Source organism: Furipterus horrens, unplaced genomic scaffold, assembly GCF_987537825.1.
Source record: "Furipterus horrens unplaced genomic scaffold, mFurHor1.1.pri manual_scaffold_10, whole genome shotgun sequence".
Classification (NCBI taxonomy): Eukaryota; Metazoa; Chordata; class Mammalia; order Chiroptera; family Furipteridae; genus Furipterus; species Furipterus horrens.
In genome coordinates this window covers 66270696-66297258 of record NW_028327180.1, presented here as the reverse complement: position 1 = coordinate 66297258, position 26563 = coordinate 66270696, and the positions used below count along the sequence as shown (strand labels likewise).

The following is a 26563-nucleotide window of genomic DNA, read 5'->3' as shown; positions in this document are numbered from 1 at the left end:
GTTTGGGGTCCTGAGGAGGGGTGGCATCTTGGGAGGGAAGGAGGCATAAGAGGCCTAGCTCTGCTCCCTACTTCATGGCATAGAGGGTGTTTGCTGCCTTCCCACTCTGGACCCACAGCACCGAGGGCCCAGAAGTCGCTGCCCTGCTCCCCTCATGGTCTTCTGGGCCTCTCTGTTCCTGGGAAAGTACCTTCAGCTAGTCTTCAGACGAAGTTTCACTATGTGATTGATGGGTGGCACCCAAATGATTCTTAACCTAGGGTCATAGGAGCAGCAGATGATGGCAGGAGGGGGACACCTTGGCAGGTAGACAATGAAGCCAGTGCTAGCCTAACTCGGCCAATGCTCTCCACTCCATTGTGTGAACCGTAGGTGGTATGAACAGCCAGTGAAATTCTGGACATTTTGTGTATGCTGATGTACTGCGTGGGTGCTGTGTGTGGGTGTGCAAGAGACCAGTGTATGGGGCCTGTGTGCATGAGCCAGCTGTGTGTGTGGATGCATACGGGTCAAGTGTGCACAAGCCACGTGTATGTGAACTTGTGTATAGGTTGTGTGTATACAGTGCAGGTATGTACAGGCCATGCATGTGAGCGCACAGAGCATGCCCCAGCCCCACTGGGGTGCGTGTCCAAGCTATGCACAGCCTGGTGCCCTCCCCTGATGCCCCTGCCTGCCTCAGCCAGCTTCTTTGGCCTGTGCTTGGCTCATAGGACAGTGGTGGGGCCCGGCGATCCGTGATTGGGGATGGCCCTCAGCTGTTCACCCACTACTATGATGATGCCAGGACCATGTACCAGGTGTTCCGTCGTGGGCTCAGCATCTCAGGTGAGAGGGACCATGGGGTGTGTAGGTGCCATGGCAGGGGCTGAGCAGGTTCAAGGGTAGGGATGAGGCAGCATGGTACCAGGGGCATGGCAGGTGAATGGTACCCAGGTCCAGAGGAGAGAAGACACTCTTGGCCCTCCTTCCACCCAGTCAGAGAAGTAGCTGCTTTATGTGGCCAGAGGGCTGACCTCAGCTTTGTTCCAGCCCTAGGACTACCTAACCTTAAGACGTCTCTTAGTCCATACTCTGTATCTTCCATCAGCAGCCCCCGGTGACACTTGAACCACCAGGCTACTGGCTGAACCAGCTACCGGTTCTGAACCCTGAGCCTCTGAGATGTCTGGGTGGCCCAGGGTATGAGGCAAAGGCATATGGGTGCAGAGAGGCAACCTGCTACCTCTGCCCAGTGGCCCCAGGTCACTGTGTCCTCTTGGGGCTGCACCATATAGGCCATGGTGGGAACTCATAGTTCATTGGCCCCATACCCTGACCTCCCTGGCCCCTGGGTGGACACCGTGCTGTGTACTTGAGGCCTCCTGGGGCTCCAGCAGGTCAGACATGCAGCTTGGGGTGAGGCGATGCACTTGGTCCATGGACCACCCCACGGTATGTGGATCCATGCAGGTGTCTGCTGTCACTGCCCCTCACCCTCCTCCCTTGCACAAGCCTGCTTATCTCTCTGCAGGGAGTGGACCATGTCTTGGCTTCAGGAAGCCCAAGCAGCCTTATCAGTGGCTGTCCTACCAGGAGGTGAGTGATAGGGGACAGGCTCCACTCTGTCTGCCCTTGCAGATCTGGCACTCAAGGAGCTTGTAGGCATCCTGCAGGTCTCAGGGGGGGACATATTGGTCTTGCCTGGCCTGTCTGCCAAACTGCTCGCAGCAGCCTCACTGGGCTGCCAGACACCTGGGCAGGGAGTTGGGGAGGTCTCAGACCTGTGGGAGTCCCACCGGGTCTCTGTCGCCTGCTGAAGACTCCCTGCTTTCTTGCTTTCCCATCTCTTCCCCACATACATGTGCAGGTCGCCGACAGGGCTGAATTTCTAGGGTCCGGACTTCTCCAGCACAATTGTAAAGCATGTACAGACCAGTTTATTGGCGTTTTTGCACAAAATCGACCAGAGGTGAGCATTTGCCTTGACAGGTTTTAGAAGTATCAGTGGAGTAGGAGGTTGAGTACAGCCCTCCCACCTGCTCTGTGTTCCCCCTCCCCTGACCCACTTGTCTCCACAGTGGATCATTGCGGAGCTTGCCTGCTACACATATTCTATGGTGGTGGTCCCACTCTATGACACCCTGGGTCCTGGGGCTATCCGCTACATCATCAACACAGGTGAGCCTACCCCCGCCCCCGCCCTGCCACTGGCAGCCAGCCCCCGGCCACAGCCTCTCAGGGTATGCCAGTTGTCCACTGCGTATCCAAAGCACTTTCCTTCCGCTCAGAGAACACTAGGGGCTTCTGCTTTGCCCCTGCATTGTTTTCCTGAGTCCAGCTGTCTCCAGTTAGACTTCACCACAAGGCTCCTTCCACAGGACCTGGCTACCAGAAGGGAGCCTCTGCACTGGCCCCCACCCGGGCTGCCCACCCTCTGTGGTCACTGCAGCTTGGGGCAGATGCTGGCGGTAGCAACTATCTCAGCCGACCACGGAGGACAGGGGTTAAGCCTGCAGCACAGGGCGCTTGGAAACCTCTCCAGGAGATGCCGTGGCCTTCTACCCCAGGCTCCATTCAGCCTCCATGCACTCTCCTCTGAATACAGCACATAACCCACGTGGCCAGTCTTACCTGTTTGCTTCCACACCCCCTGTGGCACACACATCCCTCAGTTCTGCTGCCCGGCATGTGCTGCCCAATCACTGCCTGACTCTCCTTGATGGCCCCTGCAGCTGACATCAGCACAGTGATTGTGGACAAACCTCAGAAGGCCCAGCTTCTGCTGGAGCATGTGGAGAGGAAGGAGACTCCAGGACTCAAGCTGATCATCCTCATGGAACCATTTGAGGAAGCTCTGAAAGACAGAGGGCAGGAGTGTGGGGTGGTCCTGAAGTCCATGCAGGCTGTGGAGGTGAGGGGCTGCTTCTCTCTGGGCTGTTTGCTTGGCCGTAGCTGGAGGGCCACCACACCAGAGGGCTGGCTGTCTGCCCCTCTTGTGCCCTCGGGTGGATGGCTTGGACTGTCAGGCCATGTGAGGGTTGAGACAGAGCAGGCTTCACAGGGCTGGTGGTGGGTGACAAGCTCAGCTGGCTAGCACAGTTAATGACACAGGCACCAGCAGGTCCACCGTGGTACCAGCCTGCCCCCAGCTGCTCTCACAGCCTCCTCATTTCCAGCTCCTCCAGCCTGTCTGAGCCTGAGGATGTAGACACATGGTTTAGGAGTCACAGAGATGTTCTTGCAAATGAGTCCCAGGCCCCAGCAGCCTCACCAAAGGTGTCAGATTGGTGGCAGCTGGTGACCTGCTGGAGTAACACAGGACATCCTGGCCTCTAGGGCCTCAGGCTCTGCTCAGTAGCAGCTGACCCCAATTCTGCCTTATGGGATCTGGGCCCTCCAATCTCCCTCCTGCCTCCCTGTCTGCTCCTAATTGTACCTCCAATGCCTGTACACATGCACCCCTCCATGGTTTTAAGGGCCACACCCATGCTGGCAGCCCCCCAGCCCTGACTAGTCTGGAAGCCCAGGTCTCCAGCCACTCTGTGCTGAGCATGTGTGCAGATGCACCATGGGCACCTTGGGCCGTGGCCTCCGCTGTGCATGTGCGCAGTGCCTGTCCTCTCCCTGTGCCTTAGGCCTCATCTGTGATGTTGGCAATGGCCTTGGCCAGGATGTGTGTCTGAGGGGAGACTGCTGGGGTGCTGTCTGCACGTGGGCCACATCTGGACAGAGAATCCTGAACTCTGGGCTTGGTGCAGGAGCAAGGCATACAGTGCAGAGTTTATCTTAATTTAATTTAATTTTATTTTTATCAGTGAGTACTTTTGAGCACTTAAAATCAGTATTTTCCTCTTCTAGGACTGCGGCCAACGGAATCCTCGTGTTCCTGTGGTAAGGTCACCCACCAGCAGGTCTTTGTTGAGCAGGGCGGTGTGAGGACACACCCTCACGGAACCCTCTCTGGGCAGGGACTCAGTGCAGAGGCCAGAGCAGTACCCCCATGTTAAAAAGCATTGCCTCTGAGCAACTCAGGAAATGCCCATGTGGGTGCTTATGTGAGGGTCCCGAGAGGGATCTGGAACAGGAATCAGATGTTTGGGAGGAAGAAGAAAGGGAAGCCGATCTTTCTTCTTTGGGAAGTCTTCCTTTTTTCCTTCGAATGTAGTGAACTCCACAGAGGATGGGACAGAGAGAAGCAGCAACAGAGCTAGTAGTGGACCCCAGGGCCTTGGGGCCTGGTGGCATCTGCTGTCTTTGTTCATCTTTTCTGTATGTCTTCCCCAGTGATGCTGCCTAGGTTCAAGTCACCAGTGCAGCTCGGTGCTACCTGGGAGGGCCATTCAGGGGTTTTTGGCTTTCCAACAAGGCCTCTCCCCTCCAGCCCTCCCTCCAACTGAGCCCTCCCCACTCCCCCCCACCACCACCCCCATGAGCTTTCTCAAACACAGACCTGAGCAGGTCACAGCCCTGTTTCCCAGGGCACTTCGTGAGCAGCCCCTGGCAGTACCCGCCTTTCACATGCCGTGCCCCAGCCTCAGGGAACTGCTCTCCAGTACCCTGGCATGCCCTGGTCTCTCGCGCCACAGCCTGGGTTCCAGCTAGTTCCTCACCCTCATTTCATCTGGAGAGATCTTGCTTGTCCTTCAGTCCCAAATCATGTCATGTCCTCTGGGAAGCCATCCTTCATGTGCAAGCAGTTGCGGTGAGCTCTGCCTGGTGACCCCGGGACTCTGTGCCCAGTGCCAGGGCCTGACGCAGAGCAGTCTTGGTGACACAGTGGGCAGCTCAGTGCCCTGGGGTACATGTGCTGTTCCTGAGCGTAAGCACAGCCACTGTAGAGAACATGGGAAGGAAGGAGGGAACTGGGTCCCATTCACTACAAAGGCCAGATCTTTGGTTGAGGCCTCGATGTGGCCACTGCAGCCCTGTCCCACCTGGAATTCAGCTCAGCCTCAAGAGGGGTAGGCAGCAGTAGTGGGTGTGAGGTTGATGGGACAGGGTGTTGTCCATGCCCTCCTTAGGGTTCCTCAGCTTCTTTCCTCCTGCCCTGGGGACTTGCCTTTTGACCCCTCTGACTGCAGCCACAGGCACGCATGCGTGCTGACGCAGCACATGCAGGGGACTGCACCGCAGGGCTGGCTGGCGGCAGGGCCCACGGGTCTTGTGCCCTGGTTGGCCACACCGGGTCTCTTGAACACATGCCTCTTCTCACCTCTGCAGCCCCCAAAGCCCAGCGACCTCTCCATTGTGTGTTTCACAAGTGGCACAACAGGTAAGTAGAGGCACCCAGGTCACCAGGCAGCCCACCCGTGCCCTTCCCTGGCAGCCTGGTCTGGGTGACGGCGGGGATCTCTGGGCTTCTGTGATGGGCTGAGCCTGGTCCTATGCCTGGCTCCAGATGTTGAGTCCCTCCTGATACCCCCAGTGCCCAGCACAGGGCTGCACAGGGTGGCTGGACATGGATGGACAGGTGTGGTCTGGGAGGTCCAGGGTGGGGGCTTGCCACTTCCCAGAGCTGAAGCCACAGGAGGGCAGGGCTGCGGAGTCACACCATTCCTCTATGAGAAGCAGCTCTCACCCCTCAGCCTCCTGCCCCCGCCTCCTTGTGTCAGGGACTGTGGAAGGTGTGGGGGGTGGTGTCTGAGAGCCACTTTCCAAGGGGCTACAAGCTAGTGACTTCACCCTTCTGCCGCCGCTGTCCCCAGTGGCTCACCTGTGATGAGGATGGTTAGAGGTGCCCAGCAGAAGACGGGAAGATGCATGAGAGGGCAGCGCAGGTGCTCTGCAGGCCAAAGCTGGTATGCCATGGCCAAGGCGATCAGGAAGAGGACAAGCAGAACTGACGCACTGTGTGCCTGCTGCTGACAGGGGCACACACTGGCATCAGTGGGAACAGCCAGGGAATGGTGCATTCCCGGGGGAGGCCTTGTGCGCGCATGAGGACCGTGGCCATAGGCGCCGCACCTCACAGTCTGCAGTGCCCGTTCACCCTCTCGCTGTGCCACTGGGGCCTGTGAGGCTAGCAGTGTGGGGACTGTCCCAGCGGACACCACCGGCAAATGGAAGCATTGGACCCATGCCCTGCTCTGTGAGCTCCCTGCCCAGTGCTCTTCCCAGTGTTGCCTCTCTGCCTCCTCTGATGACTTGGGAAGCCAATGAACCCTTCCCTGGATTGGCAAGAAGTTTCCAGCCATCTTTCTCTAGGCTGAAGCCTGGCCTGCCTTGCTGATAGCTCTTGGTGGACAGTGAACCGGGCCTCCCCGTGCCTTCTGCAGACACAGCCTCAAAGGCACCTACCTGGCAGATCCTTGACCAGCCCCACAGACAGAACTGTCCATGTGGGTGGATCGTGATCAACTTGGCTTTATTGAATCAAGATGGATTTTTGCCATTAACTAAAGTGGGCTAGAGAATTTCCAACACACTGCTAAACCCTGTTAGAAAGAAATTAACACAGACCTCACTCTCCAGGAGTTGACATCCAGAGCCAACCCAGAATTCAAAAATGTGCTTCTGGTTTATGTTGCTTTCTGTCATGAATTTCACAGTGTGAAATTGTGGTGACATGGCCCTCTGCCCTGGGCCAGGGAGCAGCTGGTTACTGCTATGGCTTTTAGTTTTTGACCCTTGCCATGCAAGAGCAGCCTCGGGCTTTTAACAGGTCACTTGGTCACAGATGGTGCCCCCGTATTCAAAAAAGAACTTATGATGCATAAATATGCTATTGCCCAACTGGAAAGGGCAGACTGCACGTCCAGTGCTCTTCCAGACGTTGAGTCGTCCTGCTGAGGCTGTCTGCAACGTGGGGAGGGGGTGGGATGTGAGAGCGGGATGTACGGAGCCTGAAAGCAGGTGGTGGTTGGTGCCAAGCCTTCCCCTGCAGAGGTGTGGCTGGTGCCAGGGCAGAGCTGGCTGAGGTCACCCTGCCTGGTGGCACACTTGGGTTTCCTTGGTGTCAGACTAAGCCTGTGCTGCGCCTTTGGTCATCATTGTCCTGTCGAGCACACAAGCCACATGTGTCCTTGGCATCATAGCCCCAGACATTTTCCCTTCCACGCCACGTCCCAGCTCCGAGCTTCGTCAAAAGCCATGTTGTTCTTTCAGGGGTTAAAGGTGGAAAAGATGATCAGAACCCAACATGTGGCTCATATCCTGGTAGTGGGGTCATCCTGGGAAGATGTTCTTCTAGGCCGTGATGGGACTTGATTCAGAAGTGTGTCGGTCCAAAGTATGAATCAGTCTGCTTTGCTGGGACTTCTCCCCACCCAGCTGGGCTGGCAGCGGGCGTGGTGGGGAAGGCGTGGTCCACCCTTCCTCTCTAGGCGTTCTTTATTTTTCTTTCTTAAATCCTTAATTTTAGAGAGAGAGAGAGGAAGGGAGAGAGAAAGAAAGAGAAACCAGTTGAGAGAGAAACATAAATCAGTTGCTTCCCAGGGATCAAACCCACAACCTAGCTATGTGCACTGACTGGGAATCGAGCCTGCAACGTTTTAGTGTATGGGATGACGCTGGGTGACGCTCCAACCAACTGAGCCACCCAGCCAGGGCCTCTGGTTTTCCTTGGCCTCCCTTGCTAGTGAAGGTTCCTACTGTCACCCACCAGGTACATGTGAGGAGGAAGAATAAGTACACGGGAAAGGGAAGCTGGGAGATGATTTGGGGCAGACAGTTAAAATACATTCTTTGTTCCATGGACGCTTGCTTACTTGGTGTAATACTCTCCATCCCTTCACTCAGCCCTTTGATCACTGCTTTCTAGGTGAGGGCTGCAAAGATACTGTATTGGTTTACTTGCTATTTGGGGGGAAACTTCTGCACATGGCCTGGCCCCTATCTTTTGGAGTTTTACAGCTATTGTATCTGCTGACTCAGCGAAAACTTCTAATTTAACATCTTTCGTGCATGGATTATGTCCTTAGAGCATATAGAAGCCCTGTGAGATGGGTGTACTGTCCCTATTTTCCAGGTAAGGAAAGTGAGGGGAATGGTTTGCTGGCAGTGAGAGGCAAGGCCAGAATTTGAGCCCAGTCACATCTGCCAGGTGGCACACCACCGCTGTCCTGGGTCCCCACCAGGCCTCTGGTCCTCTGAGCTACCCTGGCAGCCCTGGACATCCTTGCAAGCAGTAGTGAAAGGTCATGTAATGAAAAGCAGGGCCGTCCATGTCCCTTCCCTGCGATGAGCAGGCAGGAGGAACTGCCTGAGCCTCCTAACCTCCAGCCTGGCCTGAGCCTGGGTCTTCCCGGGGACTGGACACAGCAAGGAAGCCTCCTGCCAGCAGAGCTAGCTGCTGGTTTCTGGGGGCTGAGTCTGCTTCGGCCTAGAGGGCAGCATGGCTTGGGGTGTCTGTGAGGGGCCCAGAGGGAGGCAGGAGAGGGTGAGACCACAAGTCCCCAGTTCCTTGAGTCACCCCACCTGTGCAGTTGTGCCCCTGGCCTTCTGGTCCTAAGCTGCTGGGAGCCTCCAGATGGGCTTCAAGTGTCTACAGGATAGAGGTCCCTGGCGCAGTGTTCATCTGCCCCAGACTCTGCAGGTGACTATGGACAGAGGCCAGAGGCTGGGGTGGACAGCGCTGGTGTCCGGCACTGCCCGCTTGGGTGCTCTTCTTAAGGAGTGTAGCCCTTGATCTCCAACTAATTCTCCTTCTTGCTTTCTCTTTTCAGGGAACCCAAAGGGTGCAATGCTAACCCATGGGAACGTGGTGGCTGACTTCTCAGGCTTTCTGAAAGTGACAGAGGTGAATAAAGTAGACTCACTAATGCAGTGTCTCTGAGGACATCCTCAAATCTCAGAGGTTTTTATGTGTTTGTTTTCTTTTTTCCCCCTGATATGATCTGGGCTGCCTTTCACAGGCAGGAGTTTCTGTTCTCATTAGAGCAAGCCCACTTTTACAGGTGCTTTTAATCCCAGACACCAAAATGATCTTTGCCTGATAAATCTTCAGTTGCTTTCTAAGAGTGCTAAGGTCCCAGAAGGAAAAACACATAAATCTGTTTTTGCATTTTGAACTTCAAAAAACTGATATACCTTTGGTTTGTGTGCACCTTTATTTGGAAGGGAATCTTGAGTAAGTTGTTTTTCAAGTCTGTCAGGGTTTAATTCAGCCGTCTTGTTTTGAAGGACTGCTAGAGTCTGAGAAACAGTGGGAACTGCTAATACATAATACTGTGCTTAAAAAGGTGAATCTAAAGTTAAAAGGTCTGACAAAAACATGTTAGCATTTAATAACTGGCTAAGAAAGAAGGACCTTTTCCCACACGTGGTGAGTATCTGAATGTCCCACAGTTTCCGTAAGGAGCGGGGAAGGCGCCGTTCCCTGTAAGCCATGCTTTTTCACCACTGGCCAAAGACCACATCCACAGCAGGTGGCATTATGGAGTGTAGCCCCCAAACAGGAGCCATGGGCCAGGTTCCCAGATCTTGTCCAAAAGTCAGCTCAGGAGAAGGCAGGTGTCCACAGAAGGACAGGGAGCAGGGAATTCCAGCAAAGGAAAGCTCCCGAAGGCACGGCTCATCTGGCTCAGGCCTGTGCAGCAGCCCCCACACACACACCTCCAACCCCCTGGCCCAGCCCTGTCCCTGAGCTCAGTCCATCTGTGAGACATGGACTTGGGGACACAACAGGGCTCCCTCTCAGCCTCCCCCTTTAAGGCCCTGTCTCTAGGCCATGACTAGTGAGAGGCCTGACTTAGTCATCTATTTGTGGCTTGGCCTCGCCCCCTCCTTTGTCCAGGGCATGCACCCCAGCCACAGTTGGTGTACGTCTAGGGTTTTCTGGGCCCCTTTCTCTGGAAAGACTAGAAAGTGCTGACAAGCTGAGACCTGTGAAGCGCTGACCACGTGGCCCAGGGAGACTGGTGAGATGGGGCCTGGGCAGATCCTGCAGCCAGGGGAGAAGGGGAGAGGCTGTGTGGCGCCAACCGATGGCAAGCGAGGTGCAGGCCCTTCCCCAAAGGAGACTTCGCTGCGGAGCTGTGCTCTGCCGGTTTATGTGTGCTTCATTTGGCTCTTTGCTTCTGCAGATAACTAGACCCGCTGGCGCTGCGACCTAACGCTCTGCTTCCTATGCTGCCCTCTCCCTCCCTGTCCTCTCTCCCTCCCTCCTTTTTGCTTTGCCTCTTCTCCCTCTCTCTCATTTTTCACTCTCATTTTTTTTCTCATCTCCCCTCTTTCTCTGTACCCCCCACCTCCCCATCCCCCCTTCCTGTTTGCCCTTCCAGGACCATTTTCTCTTTATTGTGTTATGACTCTCTTGTTGTCTTCCTGTCAGTGTTTCTTTCCTTTCTGTCTCCCATGCCCGTCACCTGCAGAAAGTGATCTTTCCGAGACAGGACGATGTGCTCATCTCCTTCCTGCCTCTGGCTCACATGTTTGAGAGAGTGATCCAGGTAAGACGCCCACCTGACTGACCGGGCCTTGCCTGGGCTCCTTCTCTTTTCTTGCAGAGTCAGTGGGCTCCCACTTGTGCGGATGTGCACATTTCCTATTTGCCTTTAGCACACATGTTTGAGCGAATGGTGCAGGTAAGGCCCTGGCTTCAGGGAGGCACAGTCTGTGCCCAGAACCCAGAACCCTAGCAGAGTGTCACTTGTCACTGGTGCCAGGAAGTAGAACTAAACTGCCCTGTCCTCAGAGGGTACCACAGGAGTCTGAGGGGTCAGAGGACCTTGGCCAACCCACCTGTCCCTCCTGGGAGCATGGCCCCAGGGAAGACCCCAGGCCTGTCCTGTCTTTCTTACTTGTGAACGCATCTGGGCCAAGAGGGGCTCCAGCTGGTGGCATCTGCCCAGGGAGCATCACAGCTTTGCAGAAGTGCTTGACCATCCAGGCTCAGTGCAGTATGGCTCCATTTATGGCCCAAACTCTTTATGTTCTATAACTTCCCTTACTCACAAACTCCTCAAAAATAGAGCAGACAGGAAATTTGGGCAGTTGAACCATCATGACCCCTAAGGCTACCGATGGACTGGCGTTATGATTGGCCCTGAGACAGGTCTTGTGGGGGCGCGGGGGTGTGGTGGGGGTGGACCACATGATATTTTGGGAACGAAGAATTTTCCATATGTGTCACTCGAGGGGCCAGCCTGTGAGTAAATTGTCTTCTAAACCTCTCTTATCATGCCTGGGGGGAGATGTGGCATATTAGGTCAGACTGTCCAGCTTTCCAAACCTAGATTAGAATGCCAGCAACACTGTGAACTAGTTTTGTGACTGGGCAGGTCCCTTTATGTCTCTGAGCCTTGCATTCCTCACCTATAAACTACTGTCTCCCTTATAGGGTGGCTATGAGCATTAAAGACAGGAGCCTAGGCTGGGCTCCTGGCACACGCTGGTCCCCTTAGCAACCAGCAGGCTCCTCCTCAGCCTCCCACCCAACATTAGCAGCCTATCCAGCACTCATGGGCATTGCACACCCTTCCACAGTTGCTGCAGTGTCCTGGGGGAATCTACAGGCTCTCTGAGACCTGGAGCAGACCCGCTTGTAGGTGTAGCACAGCTCAGAGACTGGAGTCCCCAGGGAGGCTCCTGCCCAGGCTTTGGGACTGAGCAAGAGGGGCGGTCCAGTGGGACTGGCTGCTCAGGCACCTCCCAAAGGCTCTGATTCCACTCTGTCTCCTGCTCTGCTCCCCGTGCCTGAGTGGGACCTAGTGGGAAAGTGGTGAGGGAGGGAGGGTGTCACCTTAGGTGGTGTTCAGTGTCCCATGGCAGCAGCCAGAGCTGGGGTAGGGGTCATGGGCGCCCTCCATGTAGGGCAGAAATGTGGATGGCCCTGGACTGCAGCCAAGAGTGTCTGCCCTCAGGGCCTCCTCCCTTCCTGTCCTCTCCTCCAGTCTGTTGTCTACTGCCACGGAGGGCGTGTTGGCTTCTTCCAGGGAGACATCCGTCTCCTCTCAGATGACATGAAGGCTCTGTGCCCCACCATCTTCCCGGTGGTCCCAAGACTGCTGAACCGGATGTACGACAAGGTGAGTCCCTCAGGGAGTCCCTGGCCAGGCTGAGGGGCTATATCTGTGTGGGCGGGTCCTGCAGCCCCATGCAGGCTCTCCATGCCTCTGCCTCCAGATGCTGGAAATGGCTTCTTCTCATATATTCCCTGACTCTCATCTTTTTTCTTCCTAGTTTCCAAAACCCTCACTGGGGAGGTTTTTTCCAGGAATTTCTAGCACCACATGCCCCAACCTTGGTGGTGTTGACCTTTGGCCAGATGTCACACATTCACTGACCTCCCACAGTGGCACAGTGGAGTGTGGCTCCTCCGTGGGCCAGTCTGGGCCTTCATCCCATCTGAAGGTGGGACATGCAGGCCCACAGCTCCTTCCACCTTCTGCTCCTCAGATCTTCAGCCAGGCAGACACACCATTAAAGCGCTGGCTTCTGGAATTTGCAGCAAAGCGCAAACAAGCTGAGGTGCGGAGTGGAATAATCAGGAATGACAGTATCTGGGATGAACTCTTCTTTAATAAGATCCAGGTAAGAGAATGAATAAGCAGTTATAGAGTGATGTTCAAATGTCCAACGGATGACCCCACGGAAGAATTAGAGAAGTTCATCCCAGTGGCCTATAGTCCTATCAGATAATAACTCATTTGGCCATGAAATCAAAGCTTTAAGCTATTACTGAAATCTTAAAGGACTCACTTTTGTTATTTGGAGATGTGCTATATTTGCCAAAAGGCAACCAGCAAGAAGGACTCCTGGAAAGTAGGTCCACTGACTTCCTGGGCATTGGGGCAACTTTGCTCAGGGGGTCAGGTCCACCAGGGAGCTCCTGGGCCTGAGGGTTCTCTTGGTCCCGTGTGTAGCCTTGGTCTCAACGGCTCTCCAGCAGCACTGGGTTCCAGACAGATGGCCAAGAATCCTCCTTTGCCTTCCCGTGTCCTACCCTTTCAGCCTCTCCCAAAACAGGCTGATCGTGAATTACTCACATCTGGTTCCCCATGAAAGCTTTCAAGCTCTGCATTACCCAAGGAATTTTTAGTTAATTAGTATCATTACTCATTTTTTTCTTACTACTCTATTTTTAGCTATGAAAATTAATATTTAAACTCTCTTGGCTCAACTTACAGGAACAACATATTTAAAGAATTCTTTGTCCTCTGCAGTGCATAGTAAATAAAGCAGACTCAGTACTGATTTGTAAATGAAAAAAGCCAAGGCCATTAGAGTGGAAGTGGGAAGGAGTTGTCCTAAGTAATTGTTTTTGGATGCTTGCAAATCATGGGTGGGTGAGGGAATAGCTGTGTATTTTAAGGAAAGTAGAACCAAAATCATAGAATGCAACGTAGACTAATGGCACTTTTCTCAAAAGATGTTAAAGAGTTGGCCGTATGGTGGGTTGAGTTGCACAGCTGATCAGATTGGTTCCTTTGAAAGAGAAGGGACTTCCTCAGCCCGTGGTGTGCAGCCTCAAACCTTCTCTCTGATCCCTGCCCTAGGTTCCAAGTACAGTCCAATTTTTGAATGTTGACCTTGGCTAAGGCCCAGATGGGCAAGATGCCACCTCCAGCAGCATAGACCTTGGCAGGTGCTTCTGTCTCCCCACAGGCCAGCCTTGGTGGGTGTGTGCGTATGATTGTGACTGGAGCAGCCCCCGCGTCACCAACAGTCCTTGGATTCCTCCGGGCGGCTCTAGGGTGCCAGGTATTACCTTCCTGTGTCCTTCCCTAGGGGTGATGTGACAGGGCCAGAAACCTGTTACACCCTTGACTGTACAGAGAAAGGTCCTGGGGACGAGATTTTAGTGGGACAAAAGCTCAGTTCCTCTGAGGATTAAAGACCCCAGTGCGAGTGAAAGCCCAGGTGCATCCACTCTGGGAAGAGGGGTCTGATAAACTGTATAAGGAACATCAGCGCGTTGGGGAATCCGTACCACACCTGTAACAGCGCCTCTGCAAGCTTCAGCCTACAAATTATTGCCCAACCCAGTCCCCAAGCGAAAGGATGATGAAAGTCCATTTGAGTTTTGCCATTTGATTTAAAAAATCCATTGCTTCATTTACCCATTCAATTAATATTTATTAAGTTTCTACATATGCAGGGTATGGTAACACAGCTGTGACGGATGGGTCATAAGTAAATTAGACACATCTATTTCATCGATGTTTGTACTTAAATTTTTATACTTTCAAAGCCACTGGCCTCTTCTTCTACCCCAATACTGCCTGACCACTCCTAAGGGCAGACTCTCGCATGTGGTATGTTCTTGCAAGCACATGAGGCTGTGAAGGGGAATATCTTACAGAGACAAAATACCCATACAGTAGATTTCTAAGTATTTTTCTTTAATACATACTATCCGAATGAAAAATAGAGTCAGTAGTTGAAAATCGGTCAGAAATCTTTACCCCAAACCCCATAACCTTATCTACTAAGTGTGTTAAAAGTGGCACTTCTTCCAAGCAAAGTAAACACTCTTGTTGTCTGTGTTCGGCTTCACCTGGAGTTACCTACCTCCACAGCACCTCCCTTCCCACCATGCCCAGCATGGAGCAGCCAGGTGTCAGGTGGGAGCTGAGCTGGCTGAGAGAGCAGCCAGCCTGCTGCAGGGGGAAGCGTGCCTACAGTGTGGTTTCCCTGTTTTGCTTGAAGGTTTATGAAGGTTATGGCCAAACTGAGTGCACAGCTGGATGTACCTTCACCACACCTGGGGACTGGACCTCAGGTAGGATGGATAGGCGATGTCGAATGGTTCACCAGAAACTGCTGAGTTAAAACAGCTGCAAAACTTCTTCATGGAAAGTAAATTTACAAGGGCACCTCAGAAAAATAGTGGAAATAGAGGAAAAACACTGATGGCTGTTATATCTAGGTTGCAGCATTATGGAGCCGTTGTTCTCTTTGTTACAAAATTTTGTATTTTCCTACCTTTTTTGGCATGTTACCATTTCTTTTATTGTCATGTTTAAAAAAAAGAAGTAATAGATTACAATATAGCTCCAGTAGAAAAATGGTTATATCAATAAATATCAGTATACTGGGTTTCACAGATTCTGAATACCACACAGCCTTGCTTATTGTCATTTCAGAGTGAAGGAATCAGGCCATGAATTGGATGTTATTAAGGAAAGAGAGGCCACTTCCTAGTGACAAGAGCACTATTTCTTAAAGGGCCATTGCTGAGGCCCTTTGGGAACTAGGGACCTATGACAGTGGCAGCCTCAGGAAGGAGTAGCTCCTGTCCACACCCTTATTCTGAAGAGACTCATCTTTCAGGGCCAGGAGGAAGCAGCAGGGAGCTCCTCTACTGTCCATCACAAGTTTTGACCAGATTCTGGAAGAATCTGAAAACCATTCAGCAAAAGAATCCTTTGGGGCATCCATTTCCTCTGTGAGCCCAGGACCACGCTCATGCTTCTAGTTTGCTCAGCTGCAGACTAGAAAGCCTGGGATAGCATGTGTGCATAAGAGATAGGCCCCGTGATGCAATCCTATGTGCAGGGCGCCCTGAGGGGGTCAGCAGAGACATGAGAGCTGGACTCCAAACCAAAATCATATTTGGCTAACTCAAATATAGAAGCACTTTTTTTCTGAGTTTTATCTTTTAAACTCTAGCTGAATAAAGCCTTTGGCATATACGTAAATTCTTTGATCTTTCTGCCACTGGCAAATATACTACAAGGACTGTCTTCTGAGGTCCTGGTTCACTAACTTGTTTCTTATTGCTACCATCATATTTACCGATCAATCTGACATGCCATCTTCCTTTTGTACGCTTTCTTTCCTCTTATGTCCTGCTCTACATTTTCCTATGTAAGACTTTTGATGTTTTGCCTTTTTTATTCCTCCTTACCATAAAAACTTGCCAAGGCTTTTGAGTGTGGAAAGATAGGTATCTTTGTACAAATTGTGAAAGATTTTTCAACTCTCGTTTAAAACAGAAACCAAAGTGTCATTGCTAATTTTTTTATCTCCATGGCTCTGCCGCTCACTTTTCTTTCAGGACCTTGGCCAGCACCGGATTAACATTCCACCACCTTGCCAGTGAATTCTGTAACCACCAAAAAAAAAAAAAAAAAATTACTAGAAAATGACTTCAGTGTAATTTTGTGGTTGGAATATATAAGACTCAGAAAATCTGAAGTATTGTTTTTCGGGACAAGTTACGTCAATCTGTTTTCCATCCCTTTGTTACTCAAAGTGCAGTGTGTGGACCAGAAGCATCATCCCAGACCTACTGAATCAAAATCTGTATTTTAACCAGAGTTCTAGATTATCACCATGTATATTAACCAACAGTCTGGTGACTGGAGCAAAAGCAATGATCACTGTATTTTATGAACCCCAAGCCAAGGCATATGATCTAACAATGGAGAAAATCTTTTAACATGGGCATGATTGTAAAAAAAATCCTGCCCTAACCTGCATGGCTCAGTTGGTTGGGCATTGTCTGATAAACTGAAAGGTTGCGGGTTTGATTCCCAGTCAGGGCACGTGCCTGGGTTGCAGGTTTGGTCTCTGGTCAGGGCACACATGAGAGGCAACTAATCAATGTTTCTCACTCACATCAATGTTCCTCTCCCCCTCTTTCTCCTTCCCTTCCCCTCTCTCTAGAATAAGTAAAATCATTAAAAATTAAAAGAATAAAATAAAATAAAATAATAAAAAGGCATCATATGCCCTAGCCGGTGTGGCTTAGTCGGTTGAAGCATCATCCCACAAACTGAAGGGCTGCAAGTTCGATTCCTGGTCAGGGCACATACCTAGGTTGCCAGTTCAGTCCCTGGTGGGGGTGAGTGTGAGAGGGAACCAGTCAATGTTTCTCTCCCACTTCGATGTTTCTTTCCCTCTCTCTCGCCCACTCCCTTCCCCTCTGTCTAAAATCACTAAGCATGTTTTATTATCAGCACTTGCCTGTAACAAATGTCCATCTAAAGGTGTGTTGCTTCTCATCCATAATTCCTAACTTTGACCCCTTGGGGGTTTGATGTGGCATGGAGCGTCTTCACTGCTGAAACTGGCCTGGACACTGACCGATGCTGTGTTGCTCCATGTTCTAGGGCATGTCGGGGCGCCTCTGCCCTGCAATCACATCAAGCTCATCGATGTTGAGGAGCTGAACTACTGGGCCAGCAAAGGAGAAGGAGAGGTACGCATCAGCATTTAGCCATTTGTGTCTGTGGGTGCCCCATGTAGTGAGTAAAAGAAAAAAATTAACAATGTTCATTTTACCCTATGTGTAAAGTCACTTTAAACTACTGATTAATTTGACTCAGCTAAATTCAGTGTTTTGTCTCATGTTTACAAAACAAGGCTGGGACTGAGCTGATCTAAATCAAGAACTAGAATTGCCAAACTTTTTTAAAAATCCCATTTTTTCCCTCAGTGGCATGGCCTGGTGCTGTGGCTCTGTCCCAGCAGACACTTGACCATTTGCAAATAGGCCCAATGGGGTAGGCAGAGCCGGCCTGTACTCATTCATTCCCTGGGAGTGGGTGGCTCTCTGGTCATGAGGCTGGGGGCAGAGGCATCTCTGGTAGAGTCAGCCAACCATCATGTTCTGATGTGACCCCATCAGTGCCACAAAGCAGCATGTGCTTAAGGCTGGGGCTTCCTGAGGAAGAAGAGGTTGTGGGGGAGGCCTGGGATGGCCAGGGCAGAGAGGAAAGATGGAGAGGATGCTGCTCGAGAGAAGGCAGGAGACAGCTCCGACCTTGGTGGCTGTTTTTGTCCTCTGTTGTCATCACTACCGTCTCCATGGTGGATTTCCTGAGGGTCGTCGGCATAAGTGTCTGCACGGGCCTCATGACAACCTCACGCCAGGAATCCACATGTCGTGCGCTGAAGGAAACCGGGCGTTTGTCCCCACAGATATGTGTGAGAGGACCAAATGTGTTCAAAGGTTACCTGAAAGATCCAGCCAAGACCGAGGAGGCCCTGGACAGCGATGGATGGCTCCACACAGGAGACATTGGGCGCTGGCTGCCGGTTCGTATGTCTGCAGCCACGAGCACAGCATTTGGGTGGGGGAGTGAATCCGATTCATGCTGAGGCAGTGGTTCTTTCCATGCCCTGCCCAACACCTTGTCATCCTGGGGCACCTCCAGGGATTGAGATGCTCTTCTTTACCTTGTCTCCAAAGCTTCTGCAGCCTCCTAAGGCCAGGCCTAGGGATCTTTGTGGGAGGGTGAGCTGGAGTATGGGACCCACTCCCACCCTTAGTGGCTTCCAGAAGGAGCCCCAACAGTGCCATGGAATCTGATGGGTGGACTGCAGGGCACAGGAGTTCATAGTTGCAGAAGACATGAGACAGGTCAGGGCTGGGAGCCCATGGACGCTGGTCCCCAGCTGAAAGGTGGTGCTGAGCAGTGTGAAGAGCTTGGAGCTGGGCCAGAAGACGGCTGAGTTCCTTTGGCTCTGACAGCAGTGGCTCTCGTGACCGTGGGCAAAGCCTCTTCCCTCTGTGGGACTCCGTGTTGATTCACTTGCAGAATTAGAATGTGAGGCTACGTGAAATTCTTCAGCTCTGGCCCCCCACTTTTAGCCCAAATCAGTTATTGTGCCTTATTCTGTCATCTGTAAAATGGGGATAATACCACTGTTTACCTGTACAGTTATTACTGTGCAGAATAAGTGAGATTATACTGTAAAGCATTTAGCACAATGCCTGGCACATAGGAGATGCTTAGATAAAAGCTCTGAGCGGAAGGTTACATCACTGAAAGCAAGAGCCCTTGCCAGATGCAGCTTGCCCCAGGAACCTGTCCTGTCTCCAGGAAGGGGCTAAGGTTCGTGGTGGATATTCTGAGATGCAGAGTTTACTGGTCGTGAGGGTGGTGGTGAGCCGTCTCCAGGGTGGGTGAGCTCTGCCACTGCCTGGATCTGCATGCTTCCCTTTGAAAAATGCTTACTCTTTTAGCAAAGGATGTGTCCTTGGTGTGTGCCTTGGGCCAGGGATTCTGCTCAGGGCAGAGACACGGCTTCAGAGAGTTCCTAGCCCCATGTGGTGGGCTGGAACCGAGGGCTGCATGCACCTGGGAGGGGCAGAGGAGGACAGGAGCCTACTCTGGGCACAGTCCCAGGAGCTGAGTCCTGCCCTGAGTGTGAGGAGAGAGTGGGAAGGGCCCTCGGGACAGGAGTAACAGCTCATGCTGAGCAGGGACTTGTGAAGTGAGCAGTTCTCACTGCGGACCCACAGGGATAGGGCAGGCAGGCTGGTGGAGGCAGCAGGCCCTGGACCCTGGTGGAGGGTGGATTGTCCCTTCAGCTAAGGAAGCTTAGGCCCTGGGTCCCCTCACTTATGTGGGCCCCCTTCCAAGGCTCTGCACTTCACTTCCTGTTATTTTTCTTAAAGAGAACCCTCAAAATTGGATAAAGCATAAAGCCTCACAAAATGTTGGCTCTGCCACTGATGCCCAGTAACTTGGATGAAACCACCTACCTTGCAGGCTGTTCTGAGAAGCAAGTAAATTAATGTAAAGCACCTAGTGTTTGAACTTGGGCTTGAACTCAAAGCCCAAGACAGCAGGCAGGCAGTCTGTGGGAGTCAATTTTTTAAAATTATTTTTTTGAAATAGTATTAGATAAAGAGATCAAGGAAAAGGTATAAGCTTCTGATCCAGAAAGACCTGATTCAAATCCTGGTTCCCCTGCCTCCTAGCTGTGTGGCTTTGGAAGAGTTAAGTAACCTCTATGATCTTCCCTTCCTTTGTGCAGCAGAAGTGACAACACCCAGCTGGTGGGTGCCCTGAGTACCAAAGAAGCCAGTGTAGGGAAAGGGCGTGATGTCCAGCCTGGGTTTGGAGCAGAACCGGGCTTGCTTGGTTTTCTTCCGGAGAGATTGCTCTGGTTCTAGTGGCTCAAGCAGATGGAGTGGGACAGAGCATATGCAGAAGTCTGGTCAGGGCATGGTTTTCATGGGGAGAGACTTATGAGCTAGGACCTGACTGCTAGAAGCCCCAGGGAGGCAAGTGGCAATGCCATGCCCGGTTTTAGGGCTTGGGGACTGGGACAGGCGTGAGGAGGATAGGGAGGAGTCTCCTAGGGGGAGGGGACATGCTGCATCTGCGGATGGCTGGGGATAGTTGAGTTCTGGGTCTGAACTCAGTCAAGAGGTCTGGCTGGAAGCTTAGACAGATGTGGCACTGGCCAAGGGCAGTTCCCTCAAGGATCATTGTCAGTAGAGGCAAGCAATGTGCAACATTCAAGGGTCAAGCCTAAGGAGAGACCCACTTAGGAAATGCAGAAAGAAAGGGAAGCGGGAGGTGAGGGGGATCCCGGAGGCTAGGAGCATATGCACGTACTGCCCAAGTGGTGGCCCACCTGCTGCGGAGGTCCTGGCCCTCTGGCCTGTCAGGTGGGTGTCCCCTGGCACCTCTGCCAGAGCTGTGCTGTGTGCTGGGGAAGGAGAGGCCGCTCTTTGGGGGTGGCACAGTAACTGGGTGAGAGACCTAAGCAGGGCTTAAGGCAGCAGATCTGGAGATGCTGGGAGCAAAGGGACAGCAGGAGCAAACAGCCTGGGTGAGGGGTGAAACCTGGTGGGAAGGTAGGTGGGCTTTCTGAGGAGAAGAGTGGTAGGGGTGGGAGGGGAGCAAGGGAGGGGGTAAATGCTGAGAGGAAAGGACAGGGGCCACTTAGGCCCCAGCAGAGCTTGGGAGCCATCCACCTGTGATGCTCAGTGGCTGTGTAAGAGCAGAGACACCAGACAGAGGAGCAGATCAGGGTGGAGCCTGCAGGTGGGATAGGACAGGAATGAGTGGCTATGGCACCAAGGAGAGAGGGGTTCAGACTCAGGGGATGCCATTTTTTAAATGAAGCTGTTTGTGCAACTCCACAGGCAGGAACTCTTAAAATTATTGATCGGAAGAAGCACATATTTAAACTTGCTCAGGGAGAATATATTGCGCCTGAGAAGATTGAGAACATCTACATCCGAAGTGAACCCGTGGCACAAACCTATGTCCATGGGGACAGCTTACAGGTGAGTCCCCTGTCTTTAGCCCTCCCACCTGTGCTGGGCCTGCTGGGAAGTGTAGTTGTCTCAGAGTGACTTCCTAGGTATTTGGTAATCATTAATTTCTTAACAGACATCAGTATTCTGCTACATATTAGATTATGAGATAAATTTCCTTTTTGAAGGAGAAATCTTAATTGCTTAGGGTCTGATAAATTGCACTTAGGTAATAAGTTGCTTGAAGTAGTAGTAATGGACAATGGCACTACTTTTAACTTTACGTGTATGTTTAATAATTTTTATTTTTCAATTACAGTTGATGTACAATATTATATTAGTTTCGGTTGTACAACCCAGTCATTTGATATTTACATAGCTTATAAAGTGATCACTCCAGTAAGTCGAGTACCCATCTGTCATCACACACAGTTATTACAGTATTATTGACTATTCCCTGTGCTATATCTACTACTTTTAATTAATGCTCCACCTACTTCCAAGAGGAATATTAAAGTATGATGCTGAAGCAAGATTCAGGGTTTCTACTGTTTTGACTTTGAAATATGCAAATGACCTTCACAGATAAATAGGTATAGTGTTGAGGACCCCCAACCTGCAGAGATCCCCTGGTGCCGCGGATGAAATGAACACTTCCCAGGCTGCTTGTGCTAGGGGAGAGAAGGCCAGCAAATGTCTGAGAGACAAATGCCTCAGTTGCCCTCCTCCAAGGTCTTTTATTGAGTGCAGTAAGGTTAAGGGCACATAGCATACATGTAAAGCTCATCAATCAATGTTAAACAGTGCTGATTACAGAAAACAGATGTTGTTCAGGGATAATAATTGAAGGAAGGTTGAGACCTCCCTCAGGTCAGGGTGTGTTGGACACAAAGACTTCAGATGGCTATAAAATCGGGAGGATAAGTTCATTTTGAGTTAAAGTTAAAACCTCTGCTGCTGGTAAGATAAAGTGATCAAGTGAGGTAAAAGAGCAGGGCAAGCTTCAAAGGACATAAAGCATTTTCTCATGTCTAGATTCCCACCTGGACACACTGGCTAAAGCATTGAGGCATGTATGCACCCAGCTTTCCCAGTTTTCCAGTTAGGTCTTATAGGCTTCATTTCCTTTACCTGGCCTGTGTGGGGTTCCAAGTCTCGATACTTTCCCAGGGAGAACCCGACAGTATAGCGTCGCAAATAAAGGCACTGATGATGATAAAGCTTAATATATTAAGCTAATATGTTAATTTATATGGTTTAGGATTAAATTATTTGGAGAGGGTTTATTTTTATTCTGCTTTCAACATCATTAAGACTTGAAGTCAGAAAGATCACTATGAATGTAGTCTTTGCATTCATTAGATTTCTATAATTAAATATGAAATTATTTTTTATAACTTAATGAACCATATTAATGAAATGGAGGACCATATTAATCAACAATTTTTAAATGGTCAGAAAGTCCTGAGAAATACATGTTTTGGTTCATAGAGTTGTTGATTAACATCCTGACAATGTACACATTTGAGTTTAGCATAAGGATCAAAGGTGCAGGCAGGCCTAACTTTGTTGATCCTTAATCTCCTTAAATTTATTCTTTATTAATTTTTTTACAAAGTTAGGAAAATAGATCAGAAAATAAACAGTCAAGTATGTGTGATATATTGGTGGAAATGTTTCATAACATAAGGCATATACTTATTTTTAGAAAAGGGTGGAGTCAGAGAATACCAAGAGATTATTTTTAATGCTGGACTACAAATTACCACTTTAAAAGCTTTTGTCAGTAATATAATATTGTATGCCAACTAGACTTTTAGTAAATTTAAAGGAAAGCATATAAGAGCTTTTGTGACTTTAAAAGCTTTTGTTAATTTTGGTAATTGTTTTATCTTGGTGATTGCTGTATCTTTTAGTACTATATCTTAATTTTGTATCTATGTCAAAATTTTTATAATTTTCTTAGGAAAAAATTGAAATAAATATGGTAGAGTAGAATGTCATGACTTGTGTTTCTTTGGTGAGATTGCAGGCCTTTTTGGTGGGCATCGTTGTGCCTGACCCTGAAGTCATGCCCTCCTGGGCACAGAAGAGAGGAATTGAAGGGACATATGCAGAGCTGTGTGCAAATGAGGTCTGTACCGTGGGGCTGCTGCCTAAAAGGCCACTGGACCTTTTATGATACTGCATAATGGAAAGACAGAGAAATAGTAGACTGGCGAGATTGGAACATGTAGGGAAATTACTAACTTTATAAATGGTGGGAATCTTAAACCAGAAGTTCATCTTCTTTGTTGTTGTTGAAGGAACTCACATTTCTTCTTAGAAAGTTTGGTGAACAATTGAATTTTAGAGCCAGGAGACATCACAGAGAGCTTGTTTTGCAGCTTGCAGCAGAGGCCAGAGAGCCTGGCGGTTTGCCCAAGGCCAACACAGGTGGTTAACAGCAGGGTCAGATGTGAGCACAGGCCTTTGACTCAGTGGCCATGCTCTCTCCCAGTGTGAGTTGGATTGTGTATCTACTGGGTTTAGAGAGACAGTCATGTAATTGAAGAAGGAACACAGATCCTCCTGCTTAGAGCATTAGCCACTCACACCTTGCAGAAACCTCATGGTACATGGAGGGGTCTGTGGAAGAGGGTGTCTGCGCTCTGGCTCAGCATCAGCCCCTCCAGTCACACGGTCCATTTCTCAGCAGCAACCACAGACCCCATTGCTTCCTCTAAGCCCTGGGCTCTTCTGGGGGTGACAGGGCCCCTGGGACTCACCAGGCGGACCAGAGGGCCACATCAGTTGGTTGACTTGGGGTGGTAAACACATAATACAATGCATAGATGATACACACCTGAAAGCTATATAACTTTATTAACCAATGTCACCCCAATACATTCAATTTAAAAAAAATCAAATGGTCCCTTAGCCTGTCACTCTTTTGGGCATGCCTAGTACTTGCCAGATGAGCAGTATGCTCCCAGGGAGTGTCAGCCCTAGTTTTTTTGGGGGGTGATGGTGTGTTGGTATGAAATGTGTTTTTGGTATTGTAATTTTACCTATGTGGTTCAATTCAGGAGCTGAAGAAAGCCATTTTGGAAGATATGGTAAGGTTAGGAAAAGAAAGTGGACTCCATTCTTTTGAACAGGTAACTATAATCTTCCCCACATTTGTTATAGCCCTTTGGGCAGTGATGAAAATTAAATTAGCCTGCAGTGACACTGACCAAGATGCCCAGCCTCCATGCTGTGGCTTGCAGGCAGGCTGTGTACCCATGGAGCCCTGAAGGCCTGTTCCAGCCTGACGGCTACAGCCTGCCTCCAAGAATGAAACGGGCCACAGATTGAGTGAGGTCGCTTGCTGTCCTCAGAAGCACGGATATTCAGAAAGCCGAAACCTGACCCCAGCCGTCACTGCTAGATCATGTGTGCGTGGTCTGCCTCCAAACTGCCTGCACTGGTCCAGACCAGAGCCCTGTCTTATTTTTACTTTTATGGGGACACTCCTCTTGGCTGCAGCAGGGAATCTTACTTGCTAGGACGTTGGAAAAATTGTGCTCCTTGGGCCAATGATCTGTTAACATAGCATGCCTTCTGCAAGGGGGAAGAAACAAGGAATGTGTTAGGAGAGGACACAGTAGTTCTCTAAGACCTTTTGTCTTTGCAAGGTTGCAGTTCATGCTGTAACTGAATTCATAAGCACACTTGATCCTAGTTACATACACCATTTTTACATCCTCTTTAGTCAAAAATTTAAGAAGAAAAATCAAGCAGAAAAAAAATACTGATTTTTAAAATTTCTTAGTATGTAATTAATAATTACTTTTTATAAAATTTTGTTTCTCCAGTAAGGGTCCCCAAATATAGTATTAGGGATCCTGTATGTTCATTTTGATGATAACCTAAAACATTTTAAAACCAGTTTTAAATATAAAGCTCTTAGAGCAATTACTTGCAATTAAATGCTTCCACAGTTTAAGACTAATTTATTTTTTTAAGTTCCAAACTGAGGAAATCTGAACATAATTTTAGGATCTGACAGAATTGTTTTTCTTTTGAAATAGATCTTTATATTAACCTACTTTGAGACACACTGCTTTACTCTCATCTGACAGCATATTTTAGGGCAAATAAGACCTATATGAATAAATCCTCATAAAATTATGAAATCTGAGGCAAATTATATTTATCTTTCTGAATGAAGGGCCAATCCTGGCATAATAGTTATTTAAATTTCTAAATTTGGTAGAACTGACTTCGTTGCCCTTCCATAAGGGAAGCTGTTGACACATCGTATAGTCACGTAAAGCAGTGTCACAGATGGGTGGTCCACCACCAGGCTGCCCTGGCCTGCGGGCTGATCTCCACACTGCCTCTGAGGGCACTGGGCAAGCACCTGGCCTGGGACCAGGATTACTGAAGTGATCCGTTCCTGTGATTCCTAAGGCCTACACGCCCCCTGCTGGGCTTGGGATGTATGACCTGCCCTAGGGCCTGTGAAGTATAACATCTAGATTCCTCTTCCTGGAAGACTACTTATTCTTAAAATTATGCCAAAAAGGTACCTTTGGCTTTGTTTCCAGTGTTAAACATTGGGCAAGTTAGAGCTTCCACTGAGAGGAGGTGTTCTTGACTTTCCATAAGCTTTAAGCAGAGTTCCTGCTCTAACGATCTGCCATCACCATGGTAACGTCAAACACAGAGAAGTCATGTGGTATCCCAAAGACCTGAGTGTTCTTGCCAAGGCTGCCGCCGCCTCTTTGTTGGCCTGCGGCATCCTCCCCACCACAGCCAGTATGTGCCCTCGGCTGACCACAGGAGAGCACACACCAGGCCTCATGCCTGAGGAGGGTCCACTGATGCTGCAAAGTTAAACAGAAATTGGGTCAATCCATAATCCATTGTTAGCCCATCCTTTTTCTTCAAATATGAGTGATCAGTTAAGGCTTGCCACGAGTTTTTGAAGAAACACACACAAATAGGTATCCAAGCCCAAGGCTTAAATCATTCAACAAAAGCTTTAAGAATACAGACTTACTGGGCAGGGTTGATATGAATTAAACTTCAAATTAGATTTAAAAATTAATGTAATTTAATTTATAGAAACAGACAATTCCTGGAACTAAGCCAACCATTATTAATTTATGAAGATCTTTGGAAGATACATTTTAATGAGTAGTGAATAGATATGAAGCATTTAAAGGAACTATCAATAACTTTAAAATGTAGGTACCTGGGAAGTATTTGAGCATACGTAACTGTGATTTAACCATTTTCGTGACTTTTATATGCTTTACTAGTTTGCATAGGCAATACAAAGTGAACTTTGATACTTCATAAATTTTTCAATTCTGACTGGGAAGCCCTCATTAAAAACATTTTATTGAATTTTCTGTCATTGAAATGAATACTTATCTAATCAATATGCCTTTTAATTAGAAATGAATTGAACATTTTCCTAATTAATATAAATGTTTTTCCACTTTATTTTTCTGTCCTAAATTAATCACTCTGTGTTTATTATTTACAAGCAATACTGTATGTTAAAAGTATTTCATTAAGTAATACCATTGAAAATATTTAAATACTATATTTCTTCAAAATTAAGAAAAGTTCTGTGCTCTAATGAATTAACATAAATTGACACTTTTCACATATTTTATTCCAAAAAAATATTTAAATGTTACATTACTTCTAAATTTT

At 49.5% G+C, this 26563-nt stretch overlaps 1 protein-coding gene across 8 annotated transcripts in view; it reads left to right on the top strand.

Moving 5' to 3' along the window:
• ACSL6 (acyl-CoA synthetase long chain family member 6) overlaps window positions 1-26563 on the top strand; it is a 54306-nt gene that overhangs the window by 20668 nt on the left and 7075 nt on the right. For 6 of the 8 annotated variants that reach the window (XM_090288020.1, XM_090288016.1, XM_090288017.1 and 3 more), the window contains exons 3-20: window positions 714-828; window positions 1514-1578; window positions 1850-1951; window positions 2061-2160; window positions 2715-2893; window positions 3841-3873; window positions 5203-5254; window positions 8646-8719; window positions 10293-10370; window positions 11814-11948; window positions 12319-12453; window positions 13528-13623; window positions 14572-14644; window positions 16980-17068; window positions 17791-17907; window positions 20756-20899; window positions 22902-23003; window positions 23938-24009. In XM_090288020.1, coding sequence (XP_090144146.1) covers window positions 714-828; window positions 1514-1578; window positions 1850-1951; window positions 2061-2160; window positions 2715-2893; window positions 3841-3873; window positions 5203-5254; window positions 8646-8719; window positions 10293-10370; window positions 11814-11948; window positions 12319-12453; window positions 13528-13623; window positions 14572-14644; window positions 16980-17068; window positions 17791-17907; window positions 20756-20899; window positions 22902-23003; window positions 23938-24009 — 1761 coding nt within the window. Of the gene's footprint in view, window positions 1-713; window positions 829-1513; window positions 1579-1849; window positions 1952-2060; window positions 2161-2714; window positions 2894-3840; window positions 3874-5202; window positions 5255-8645; window positions 8720-10292; window positions 10371-10427; window positions 10506-11813; window positions 11949-12318; window positions 12454-13527; window positions 13624-14571; window positions 14645-16979; window positions 17069-17790; window positions 17908-20755; window positions 20900-22901; window positions 23004-23937; window positions 24010-26563 lie in introns of all 8 variants that reach the window. The other 2 variants (XM_090288021.1, XM_090288015.1) reach the window with 2 other exon arrangements.